Raw genomic sequence first — 13,265 nt, 5'->3', positions numbered from 1 at the left:
CTGCGGGAGGTGGGAGTGGGAGGCACTGTTTTGCGGTGGTTCTCCTCCTACCTCTCGGACAGGTCGCAGTCGGTGTTAGTAGGGGGGCAGAGATCGTCCCTGAGGCCCCTAACATGTGGAGTACCTCAGGGTTCGGTCCTATCCCCCCTACTATTTAACATATACATGAAACCGCTGGGCGAGATCATTCGGAGGCACGGGATAAAATACCATCAATATGCGGACGATACGCAATTGTATCTGTCCGCCCCGTGCCAACTCAATGAAGCGGTGGACGTGATGAACCGGGGTCTGGAGGCCGTTAAGAACTGGATGAGTGCTAACAAACTGGTGCTCAACCCGGATAAGACCGAGTGGCTGTTGTGTTTCCCCCCCAATAATTTGGCTAATACACCAACGCTTAGGCTGGGGGGTCAAATTTTATACCCCTCAGATAGGGTTCGCAACTTAGGAGTCCTCCTGGATCCACAGCTGACTTTTGACCATCAGCTGTCGGCTGTGACCAGGGGGGCATTTGCCCAGGTTCGCCTGGTCCGCCAGTTGCGGCCCTACCTAGATCGGGGGGCCCTCACAACAGTCACTCGAGCCCTTGTGATCTCTAGACTGGAATACTGCAATGGGCTCTACATGGGGTTGCCCCTGAAGTGCATCCGGCGACTACAGCTAGTCCAAAATGCAGCCGCGCGAGTGATAGTGGGCGCACCTCGGTTCGCCCACGTTACACCTGTCCTCCGCGAGCTGCACTGGCTGTCTGTTGGTCTCCGGGTGCGCTTCAGGATAATGATGACCATCTTTAAAGCACTCCATGGTAGTGGATCTGGGTACTTGAGAGACCGCCTTCTGCCGATTACCTCCCTAAATCGACCAATCAGATCGCACAGACTGGGCCTCCTCCGAATTCCATCTGCCAGTCAATGTCGACTGGCGACCACACGGAGGAGAGCCTTTTCTGTTGCTGCCCCGACCCTATGGAACGAGCTCCCCATGGAGATCCGCACCCTCACCACGATCCAGACCTTCCGCGCAGCCCTCAAGATCTGGCTCTCCCAGCAGGCCTGGGGATAGGCTTCCAATTACCCGCCCGAGTGTTTGATTGCTGAATGAAAGTTGTGTTTATTATTTTTCTTTTGTTCACAAAGTGTTTGTTTTGACCTTGCACTTCCCCTCCCCTGTGGTTGTAAGCCGCCCTGAGTCCCCTCAGGGAAAAGGGCGGCATATAAATCCCAATAAAACCTAAAAAAACCTAAACCTTAGTTTTTGATAGAGCCGATGTGTTCAGTACAGGTAAATTCTTGATGCTGGTCTTCCTTTTACCCTGAGCAAACAATGCAGAGCTGCTGGTATCTGCCTGGCATGCTGATATGCAAATCCAGATACCGCTCCCTTGTACAATGCACTTCCTATGGGATTAAGATCATTGTACTAGTTGTACAAGCAAATAAATGACGTAGGAAGGAAGCCTTGGAATCAATCCAAACTAATGAGAGCAATTATGCCATTCTAAAAGATAAATATGAGAAATGATAAAATAATTCTATCATCAGAGCGTCAGCTCAGAAAGGGAAACCACAAGAAACAACAGAAATGCTAAGCAAATAATGATGCAATGCAGGGGTGGCGTTCAAAAACTGGCAACAGGTTTGATGCCCCGTTGCTGGGTGGGTGTGGCCATGGTGGCTATGGCCTAGTTGGCCTCCTGCACCATGATGGAGGGGGGGTGTTTTTCACCCTTCCCAAGCTCCAGAGGCTTCTCCGGTGGACAAAAACTTCCCCCGGGCTCTGGAGGCCCTGTTTCCGGACTTCCAGAACCACCAGTAGGCCCATTTCCCCCCTCCCTGAACCTCCACGTAGGCCCTAAACTTACCTGGCATTATGAACGGGCCGCATGGAAACTCCTGGGAGGGGCGGGACAGGAGGGAAGGGTGGGAGGTGGCCAGCCAGGGGTGGCATTTGGGTGTTCACTGAACTGGGCAGAATCCTATCTAGACGATCACCCGAACCCATGCAGAACCCCAGCAGCCCACCTCTGAAATCTCTAAAAAAAAGTGGGTATATGCTGCAATGTGTGAAAACACTTCATCGTTTCTCTTGATAGTGCTATATCCAAACTACTGTACACAAGTACAATAATCCTTTGTAAAGAATCTCATTTGCTGAGAAAGACATGTTGCTCAGGGTTTTTTTTAAATGAAAAAATGGCAATGTTAAAATTCCATTGATCTGATAAATGCAGAATAAATAAGGTGACCAGATTTTCAGATTGGTAAAGAGGGACACCTTTGACCGGGTTGGGGGGGGGGGCTTGATTAAAAAATTTATACGGAGCAACAAAAATTTTCATACAACGCAAAAATAGTATTGTAATATTTTTTTTATTTCAACATAACTACAATTTACAAATATAAATTGTAACTGTTGGCAAACATGGAGGGCATAGCCTGGTCATCTCAAGCGGAGCTCCCCCCGCCTAGCTGCGTTGCGCACATGCACGGGGATTCAAGGTATCCAGCCGGATTCCTTGAATCCCCGCGGGTGTGTGCCATGCAGCTAGGCGCAGGGAGCTCCGGGTCATGCACGTTTGGGATGACCCGGCTAGGGAGGGGCAGCGAGCCGGGCAGGCAACCCGCTTGCTGTTGAAGACACGCTGGACGTGGCAGGGCAGGGACCCGCGGCCGGGAGCGGCATCTGGCGGCTCCCGGGCAGCGATCCCACCACCATCCACTCGCGGCTCTTCCCGCCCGGACGCCCAAAGCCTCCCAGCCTGCCCGGGGCGAGTCAGCTGCAGTGCAGCCGGTGGTGGGCAGGAAGGCTTCTGGCGGCTCCTGGGCGGCGATCCCACCGCCATCCGCCCTCTCACTCGCTACGCAACCCACCCATGCGAGCGCAGCGGATGGGCGGGGGAGCGAGCCATCAAAGAAGGCACCAAAATTAAGCGGGATCTTTTGGGAATGGCCCGGGACGTGGGAAAAATTATGAGAAAGCGTGCCTGTCCCACCAAATGCAGGATGTCTGGTCACCCTAAGAATAAATGTAACAGACAAAGCACTGTGTTTGAGATTGAATGGAGGTTCTCATCACTACAAAAACATAAGTGACCATAAGAATCTACTTTCTTGAAAATATCCATGTTTGCATTTTGTAGAAAAGGTGTTGTAGGACTACAACAATTTTTTATACCTCAAAATATTCTCCAAAGATTCTAATTTTCATTATGTATATCAGGGGTGTCAAACTCATAGCCCATGGGCCGGATACGTCACTTGCTGGCCCCACCTCCGCCTGGTTTAGCAAAGGGCAGAAAAGTCCCGATAAGTCAGGTGATGCCATTGTGATGATGCAAATTTGACATCCTTGAGGTATGTCATTGAAACATGTAAGCCCGCGTAGAACACTGCCAGTATGCTTGGTAAAAGAAGAATGCAAAGTAACACAGAGTAGTATTTCTCAATCTTACCAACCTTAAGATGCATGGACTTCAGTTCCCAGAATTCCTCAGCCAACAGTCCATGCATCTGAAAGTTGCTGAAGTAGAGAAACACTGAGTTAGAGCAATGGTATATTTTCCTGACAAAGAAAGGTTTGTCGGCCTTTACTGACCCCTTATAGAAATCCAAGTTTTGTACACTTCAGTTATTGGTTCAATTCCAATCTTGAAAATGCTGGGGAGAAAATAGATGTTGCTTGTGATCCAAAATAATTCAAGACAAGAGACATTTTGCTCTGTTTATTTGCTAGTTTGGAGAAACCAGTCCATGCAAAGTCTGTTAGCTTTGCCCCATTCCTTGCTTGCATGCCTTGATTGATGGCTATTTCCTTCAATGGCTGGTGGCTTGTTTAGGAAAGAATAGCAGCAAAGCCAGAGGATAAAACCACTCATCCTTCTATACCAACTGTCACACAAGCAATATCAGTCTATAAAGACTTGAAATTATGGAAGAGAGACAGAACAGCAAATGATTTGCTGGAATTTTGTTATGTTCCCTCAAGGATACAACGTGGGTGGTATCTGATTGTACCAATTTGGTAGTTGGGAAAAACCCCACTTCAGGACTTTCCCAGTTTTGACTGATTCAAACATGCAAAAAACAAAACTTAATTTCCCTCTTGATCAACTACACAGACTTTGATCTAGAATCTAACCCTCAGACTTGACCAGTGGGCTCTCAAAAATTGTGCACATGATTTGTTTCTAGCATTCTGGGGCTCATTCATAGTGAATCTGGTTGATGTCTATGCAATGAGCCAAGCTATAAAGTTCTGGAACCAATTTATGTGGAAAATTTCAACTTTTGTTTCCTTTTCTCTTTCAGTGACTTTTAAAAAATACAGAAAATTAAACTTAACACAAAATATTTCCACTGCAAATACTCATTGTTATATATGGTCTGACCTCACGTTGCACCACCTGCCAGAATTCAGAAAAGGTAGTTGGCTTAGGTGGCTTTAAAGAAGAAAAAATGTATGGGCTAGGAAGGGGTGGGGAGGTAGACTATGGGTAAAAACTAACAGACAGTTATGTTCATATAAATTACAAAATTTTATCTGCCTGTAGTCCTGCACATCATTTTTTTTTGTGTGAAAATCCTTTTTCACTCCTGTTCCATTGCTCTATCTCTATTTACTAGCTATTCATTACCAGGAGAGTGACCTAGTCTCATTTCACAGCAAAGTTGCTTCTCCCAACTGCCCTGTCTCTCCCAGCTGAAACAATATACATATATAAAAATAGAGCTATGTATAACTGATGAAAGACTACATCTTTCATCACTTATACATTTTCTGTCAGCAAGAGCACCAGCATGTACGGCTTCCTTTGAATGGCACTGTTATTTGCACATAAGGGACAGGATACGTGCATTTGGAAATGGTGCTAAATTCTTCAGGCAGTTCTTTCAACTATTTATAGAGGAGAATCATAAGTGTCTGAAGAGCATATGTGATTAATTTAAATGTTCTGATTTGATTAATACTAACACAAATAAAACAGAGGACAAGTTATCCAGATGGCAAATGTCCTGAAAACTTCAGTTCTCCAGAAAAACCATAATTCATTCTGGCAATTTGTTATTCAATAAAAATCTAGTTAGTGGGTAAAAATAAAAAAAGAACAATTTAATGTATGAGTATTTGCCATCTCTAAAAAGGCTTTCTTGTTACTAATTATCTCGTAACATTAATCCCATGGGATTACTATTAATATCACAACAAGGGAGATGTTAGGATCTCCATTCTTTTTGTCTTACTAAAACTATTGAACCTTCCTACTACAAAAGTGTCTCTTTGTGTGTTTTCTTGGTAGAATACAAGAGGGGTTTACTTATTGCCTTTTACTTTGCAGTATGCAATGCCTTTGCCATTGTCACAGAAGTTAGCATCCACCTCCAGCTTCTGCCTATGTTACTATTATCCAATATAAGCACCTGCTTGTTTTAACTGGATAACTGGGATTATCTTTATGCCTTGGGTGACCCTACTGGTATACGCTCCCAATATTATTTGCTCAAATCTCCCAGGCATATTTGTCCATCATGATGAGGCAGTATATGAGGACTGGAGGGAGAGGGTAAATTGGAGGAAGAAAGATTAATAATCTGCACATACTATTGGTGCTACTTAGACAGACTGAAATGCAAATGATGTCCAAATTCTAGTCAAGAAAGTCATGAACACAATTAAAAATAGGACTATGATTACATATAAAGAACAAATTAATGAAAATGGGTACAAAAAATGCTGGATGTGTCTATACCTGCAAAGGTCAGAATTGTGCAGGCAATGATTTCCCTGGGATATTCCATGCAAGTGAACCTTGGTCACTGAGGAAGCAGGATGGAAAAAAGTATTTATATTTTGGAATGTTGATGTTAGTAAATACCGTTATGTTTATAGCATGTATAGTCCAAAAACAAATTGAACATAGAACTAATCAAGTTAGAATTGTCATATGAAGCACAAAGGACCAGTTTAAAATTATCGTATTTTGGATATATTATGTAAAGATATTGAAAAATATGTAATGTTGGAAAAGACAGAAGGAAAGAAGAAGGATGATCAATAGCAAGACTCATGGGCTGGATTACAGCAATAAGTACATCCATAGAGGACTTGAATGGCCAAGTTGGAGATAGATGTTTCTTTAGAAGTATTGGTTGCTAAGAATTGACACTGACTTAATGACATATCAATCACATCAGTGGGAAAAACAGGCAGGAGCTCTCTGTAGGGAAATGCTTGCTGTTAAAGCTAAACCAGGAGGGACAAAACTAAAAGTAATCCACAATGGAGATGACAGTAAATGGATTTTTTCATTAATTATTGAAACAAACCCACTTAAGGCATTCCAAAATTTCTTCCAAACTGGAAGAAAACAGTGGAAAACCACTTCTGTGTTTCTGCCAATAAAACTTTTTCAACATGGCTGGGTTGAGATGGCAGGTGATAAGACACAGAAGAACTCTGCTATTACTAGAAAAAACTCTGAATTTACAGAAATAGATTTAGATATGATGACATAACCAACTATAAGAAAATCAGATCACTGATCATGCTAGTAGCGAAACGTTTTTCAATTTCATAAGGAAATTTAAAATCAAAGCAAAGAGAAGCATGGGGAAGAAAAAGTTATGTTGTCAAATAAAGTAGGGATAGGTAAACATAAATAGATCAGAATTTGGCACTCATATAATTAAATGATTCAGGCATGAAACCATATGAAGGAACAAAGTAGTAACAAGATACTAGGTCATAACCTAATGACCACCATGAGTTATTTGTAAAAAATAATACAGGTGGGAAATTAATAGCAATAGCAGTTAGACTTATATACCGCTTCATAGGGCTTTCAGCCCTCTCTAAGCAGTTTACAGAGTCAGCATATCGCCCCCACAGTCTGGGTCCTCATTTCACCCACCTCGGAAGAATGGAAGGCTGAGTCAACCTTGAGCCGGTGAGATTAGAACCGCTGAACTGCAGATAACAGTCAGCTGTAGTGGCCTTCAGTACTGCACCCTAACCACTGCGCCACCTCGGCTCTGAAATTAATGAATGATCGACCAGCTTGATACACCTGATAGAAGAAAACTTTGAGGAATTACGTGGAATTGCAAGAGTTCCTATACCATTTGTGGACAAATGGCTGTACAATCCTTTCTTAAAAACCTCAAGTGAAGGACCATCCACAACTTTTGGAGGCAAGCCTTTCCACTGGTTAATTGTTCTTGCTGTGAGGAAATGTCTTCTAAGTTCTAGGTTGGATCTCTCCAACCTTTTCCATAATTCCAGTCCTGCCCTCAGGTACTTTAAAGAATAGATTGACCCCCTCTTTTGTGTGATCACCTGATATCTCAAACCAGCCTCATCCAGAAAGTGAAATATTTAGCACACTTCATTTATATGAAACTAAAGCTGAGGATCTATGAGAAGAGTGAGACACATGAGAAAACTAAAGTGAAAAAATAATATTCTCAAAATGAAAAGGTTCAGAATGAGTTATTGTAATTGCCTTGGGCAAGGAAAAGTGTATATATTAACTGAATATACTTCTGAATGTCACCTTCTGGTATCAAGCTATAAAAGACAAAAAAAAACCTATCAAGTAAATGTCAGCTAATAGAGAAAAACAAAACGACCAATACTTTTAAGGTAAGAATATTGGAGAAATCACAAGAAAGCATGCATTTTAGTTAGGAATACTCAATAATAATTGTGGAAGAATCCAATAGAGAAAAATGTGATCAAAGAATAATGAAACAGCTGTACTCAAACTGTTTATGGACAGTATTATAGGATGACAGAAAGATAATATGTTCAGAAAGCTATTCACCGAAAAGTGAAGTGGTCAGGTAGGAAAGCATGACTTAAAGTATACTTTTAAATGGTTGAAAACTATAGGGTAAGATACTAAATTATTACTGTTTATTTCAACACAGACATTATATGGCCTAGAGACAAAAAAGGATTCACGTTTATACATATGGCGCAGAATGTGCAAATTGCTGAACTACTAATTTCTTATGCAAACAAGCATCTTAGAAAGGAGCCATATAGGTACAGAGGAATTCCAAATGAATAAGCAAGTTTCAGAAAAAGCAGAGGGAGCCTAGAACAGATAGCTAATATAAGATGGTCTATTATTGTTTATAAAGTAATATAAAAAGATGAGTTATCTTTGCTTTGTTAACTACAGCAAAGCTTGTAGTTAATATCAGAATAAGCTAATAGTTGTGAGAATATATAATAATTTTTGGAAAGATCTTATAATGTATAAGAAAGTACTGTAGGAACAGAATTTGAAAGGGTTCACAATTGCAAAGCAAGCAAGAATCACTTCCAACAATTTTTTTTAGCAAGAGGCTGAAACATCAATTTAAGCTGTGTTGATAACCCTACTTTATTTGCCAAAAGAAGAGGTCTCTTTAAATAGCTCATTGTGAAAGCAAAAGTTGGGAAAGCAATACCTGACTTTGTGCTAAAATATTAGGAAGCACTAATGGTTTAGTGGATGTACAGCGAATGACAAAAAGTGAAGTTGGTGGATAATTTTATTTTCTTGGGCTCAGAATAAGATAAAGGTGGACAACCTGCCAGAGAAAGGATATTCTGGAAAGGATGTCAATGATAGATTTAAGCAAGATCATGAAGGACGTCCCCAAAGATTGAAGAAAAAGGCTAAAACAATTATTTTCTAGTGATAATATACTATCATGAAAGCCGGGCATTAAGTAGAACTCATAGAAAGCAGTTAAATGCCTTCTAGAGATGGTTCATATAAGAACAACACACTGCAAGAAGAACTAAGTCATCAATCCTGGGACAAATGAAGGCTGATTGTTCCCTTCAGGCATTGAGTAGTAGGCAGAAATTCAGACCATTTGGATATGAGATGCAAACAGATGATGAATATAAAATAAAACCTTGCTTAGAAAAAGAGAAAGGGAGTGGCAGAGTATAGTCAATAAGGTGGGTGGGTGGTGTAAAAACAACCTACAGGACACATTTGGAGTAGTACTTGGATACAGGTCAAAGAGGTGAGCATTTGTCTATATGCTCTCCAAGAAGCAAACCCAATTTGATGTGTCACCTAATACTCCAGCTTAATTAAAGTGTGAATCACAGCAAAAGCACATAGGTGTTGACAAGTAAAGAATTTTTGGTTTTAAAGAATTTTGTTCTTTTGCAACATAGCACATGCTTTTAGTACACTGCAAAAATGATAATTATACCACATACAATCAGAGTGAATACATTGTTTATTCAGAAATGAATACCAGTTCTTGATTTCATAAACTGCACAGGATGGTATAAATCTTAATTGTCATGAAAGCTTTATAATATCTTAGGCATTTCCTATTAATTTACTTCTCAGTAAATCAGGAATCCTATTCCTTTCACAGAATGTGCTCCCTGAAACAGCATCTCCCACAAAGCCCCTCTCCTGACCCAGTTTAAAGTCTTTTTTCTCCAGGGCTTGAGCCCAAATGTGTAAAAAACCCCACCTCCTACCATGTTTCCCCGAAAATAAGACAGGGTCTTATTTTCTTTTGACCCCCCCCTGAAATAAGCAATTGGCCTTATTTTTGGGGATGCCTTATTATTTTTGAGGTGCAGGTGGCTGCAACTGTGGTCACCTATGTCTGCTGCTCTGTTGCAATATTTTCAGGGAGGGCTTATTTTCAGGGTAGGGATTATTTTAGCGCATGCACTCAAAAGCCCAATTGGTCTTAGTATCCAGGGAGGTCTTATTTTCAGGGAAACAGGGTAGTATAAGATTTTGCATATTTGATTTTTACTTCTTCTTCTAGGCATGCATTGGTCAATAAGGTGGGTCAATAAGGAGCCAAGGTAGCGCAGTGGTTAAATGCAGCACTGCAGGCTACTGCTAGATCAGCAGGTCAGCGGTTCAAATCTCACCGGCTCAGGGTTGACTCAGCCTTCCATCCTTCCGAGGTGGGTAAAATGAGGACCCAGATTGTTGGGGGCAATATGCTGACTCTCTGTAAACCGCTTAGAGAGGCCTGAAAGGCCTATGAAGCGGTATATAAGTCTACTGCTAAGTCTACTGCTATTGGTCACCTCTGTTTATATTATTATTTACTGTTTTTAATGCTACCTATCACTTGGAGTTTTTATAGTTAGGGGACCTTATCAATGTGGCAACTCAATGAAGAAATAAGTGCACAGAGAGGACCATAGTCCTGATGTACCTTACTCAGTTCAAGGGCTGTGTACAGCTTCCAAGAAACCCATTAGGTTTGGAAACCTGAATTAAATACAGGTGGATTTTACCTATTAAACTTTTCACAATTGAAAACGTGAACTACAAGGTGGCTCGGATGAGACCAAAAGAGCCAGGCAAGAAGGGCTGTGGTGATCGGGGCGAATAGCAGCCAGCGCATCCCGACCCCGCTCTGTTCCTAGAAAGAGAGGGAACGGCGTCGATCCTCTGCGAACGAAGCCAATGGCGAGACGGGCTCCTTCTCAACCACCTCCCGGCTCTTCCTCTCGGAGCGAAGGTCCTTCTTACCTTAATGTTACCGAAGACCTTGCCCGGGCAGGTGTTCAGCCTCGGAGGCTTATAGTCGGTTGCCGGGGCTTTGCTGTTTTCGGATTGAAGCCCCATTATCTGTTCAGACTGCCGAAGCTCCGGCACCTCTTCTCCCTGAGTCCGCGCTGCTCCTCCGTTGCTGGCCGAAGAAACCGCAGCAGCAATCGGATCCCGCGCTTGCTTTGATTCCCCCTTTCCATGAGCCCCTATGGAAAGAGCGGGAGCTGCAGTCCTTATAAGCCTGCCCTACGCTCCGATGTGTGGAGGATACGTGGCTTTCCCCTCCCTCTTTCCTCCTCTACGTAAAAGCGGTCCGGTTCCCGGCGGCTACTCCGGAGGAGCAGGTGGGGGGTTCGAGTTCGGGTCTTTCGGGGGACTTTTGGTAGCCCCTCCCGACCTACCGCTTTGTTTGGCTTTGCTTGCAGAGCGTAGGAAGTTGGACGGACTCTATTCGGGACGTCAGCAAATTCTTCGCCTCCGAGTCCCAACTTCAAATCCGCCGAAAGGAGATACTGAAGGGATCCCGTCGGGGGAGGGCCTCCTGTTCAGTCTGCTGGAAGCGCGCTCACTCTGCGCGCAACCTTTTCTATAGTTTCCGGCTGTTTAGCCAACATAAGCATCTCATATATGCGCCTTGTGTAGCTTAGAGAGGTTTCCTCGTGAACAGAGCCACAGATAAGGCAGCGCACGGCCTGCGGGGGAGACGGGGGGGGGGGGGCTGAAAGCGCGCGTTACTGTCCAAGAAGCCCCCTCACATTCCGCACGTTTTCCCCTCCCCCCCTCAATGCCTCGGTTGGTAAAGATTTCAGTCTGCGACCTGTGACTCGTTGGGCTTTGTTTGCAAACGGCCCGGCAGGGGCACTCTCGCTGCTTGGAGATTTACGCAAAAGTATTGATTGAAGCCGCTTTTGCGCAACGCCTCCAACTAGAAGACACACAAAAAAAGAGAAGTGTCAAAATCACAAGAGCCGCGTGGCTTTCGGAGGTTCCCAGTCCCTGCCGAGGAAGGTGACCTGCGTATTCTTACAAACCGTAGAAAATGTCTCGCAATATTTCCCTTTGGCACAGATTTCATGGCTTTTGCAACAACCGAGTGTTATTTATTCGTTCATTTGGATTTAGAAATTTTTAAATGCTGTTTAATATTTAAGGGACACATGATACGTATAGATAGTGTAAAATACCTTTTTTCATTGTTTTTTTTAAATTTATCATGGCTTTTTCTTTTTTACGTGTCTTGTTTTTTTATTTTGTGGGATATTTTTGTAAAATTTGTACACGTTTTTAGAACGTAACAGTACAACAGCTAATAAAGACAGAAAGCCTTTTGTGCTTTACTAAAATATGGAACCCATTCTCTAAGATAATGCAATTTGAATCTAGTTTGTTGAATTTACAGGGCAGATTAATTTATCTGACTCTAGATAGTGTTTTTCAGGCAGGAGGGGGAATTCTGCGAATTGCAGTCCACATATTTTAGAGTTGCAGAGGTTGACAAACACAGTACCTGATAAGTATATATCTGAATGATATGTAGTTATCATTCAATTAAATATTAGCAACCTTTCCCTCAGCATGGCTGGGATCTAGGCTTATGCTGTAGACCAGTGTTTCTCAACCTTGGCTACTTGAAGATGTCTGGACTTCAACTCCCAGAATTCCCCAGCCAGCATTCGCTGGCTGGGGAATTCTGGGAGTTGAAGTCCAGACATCTTCAAGTGGCCAAGGTTGAGAAACACTGCTGTAGACCAAGGCCTTATTTCAGCTGAATGAGATAATGGGAAGGACTGATTTATTTCGGACACAAAAGCTACAAATTTCCAAACAACCAAAAACAAATTTCTTTTTATACTATTTTAAACTTTTAGGAAGTTGAACTGAGTTAAGACTAAAGTATTGTGAGCTAAGTACATCCACATGCACCTCCTAGCATTTTATCATAATTTCCGTTGTGCTGCTTTCTATTCACTGTAGTCACATCCACTTTTCATAGTCTTAGTAAGCGCATTCTGTTCTCCAGGTCATCCTTTACCAAGAGGAATTCTACGAAACATAGAATAGAACAGAACAAAATTCTTTATTGGCCTAATGTGATTGGACACACAAGGAATTTGGCTCCAGTGCATAAGGTCTCAGTGTACATACAGGTAACAAGTGATAAATCATCAAATATTTTACAATTGTTGGCAACCTTAAATGTAAACAGGTTATCAAATGTGCTGTCAGGCCTGAAGACCTGGAAGCCATCTTTTACATTGGACCTTCAGGTCTGACATGTACACTACCAAATTGGCTGTGCCAACTGAACTCAAGCATGGTTTTTGCTTATTTGGCCTAAGAGGCGCTGAAGGTAATGTCAAGGTGGGATTTGCAAGCAAGCAAGCAAACAAAAAGGAATTCGGTTCAACCTTTTTCTTTTTTTCTGGTACTATAGGGATACACCTATTTGATTCTAGCCTTTTAAGTTTTTATCTTCTATTACTTAATAGAAAACAGCACCATCATCTTAAAAATTAAGTTTTGCTGGTGAACATCATTTTTGAAATGTGCACTGTGGACATGATGTCCCTGTCTTATGTTTTAGTGATTCAGTTGTAATTTCTTTAAGTCAGTCACCGAGAATCAGCGTGCAAGTTTAATAAACAAATAACAACAGAACCTATTATTATTTCTTCTTTGAAATAGAGCACCACCAATGGAAATTCAGAGTAGGATCCAAAGT

General features: G+C 42.3%; 1 protein-coding gene across 2 annotated transcripts in view; it reads right to left on the bottom strand.

The window, feature by feature from the left end:
• The window catches only part of SLCO2A1 (solute carrier organic anion transporter family member 2A1), a 67,818-nt gene extending 56,421 nt beyond the window's left edge, over window positions 1-11,397 (bottom strand). Inside the window, exons 1-2 of one of the 2 annotated variants that reach the window (XM_032224988.1) lie at window positions 10,945-11,397; window positions 10,523-10,749 (exon numbers count right to left, since the gene is read on the bottom strand). In XM_032224988.1, coding sequence (XP_032080879.1) covers window positions 10,523-10,618 — 96 coding nt within the window. In that variant the 5' untranslated portion in view covers window positions 10,619-10,749; window positions 10,945-11,397. Of the gene's footprint in view, window positions 1-10,522; window positions 10,750-10,944 lie in introns of those variants that run through there. The other variant, XM_032224989.1, reaches the window with a different exon arrangement.
• Between the last annotated feature and the right edge of the window lie 1,868 nt (window positions 11,398-13,265).

Source organism: Thamnophis elegans, chromosome 10 (genome assembly GCF_009769535.1).
Source record: "Thamnophis elegans isolate rThaEle1 chromosome 10, rThaEle1.pri, whole genome shotgun sequence".
Classification (NCBI taxonomy): Eukaryota; Metazoa; Chordata; class Lepidosauria; order Squamata; family Colubridae; genus Thamnophis; species Thamnophis elegans.
Note: the sequence above shows the minus strand (reverse complement) of the source record. Positions and strands in the feature narration are given on the sequence as shown.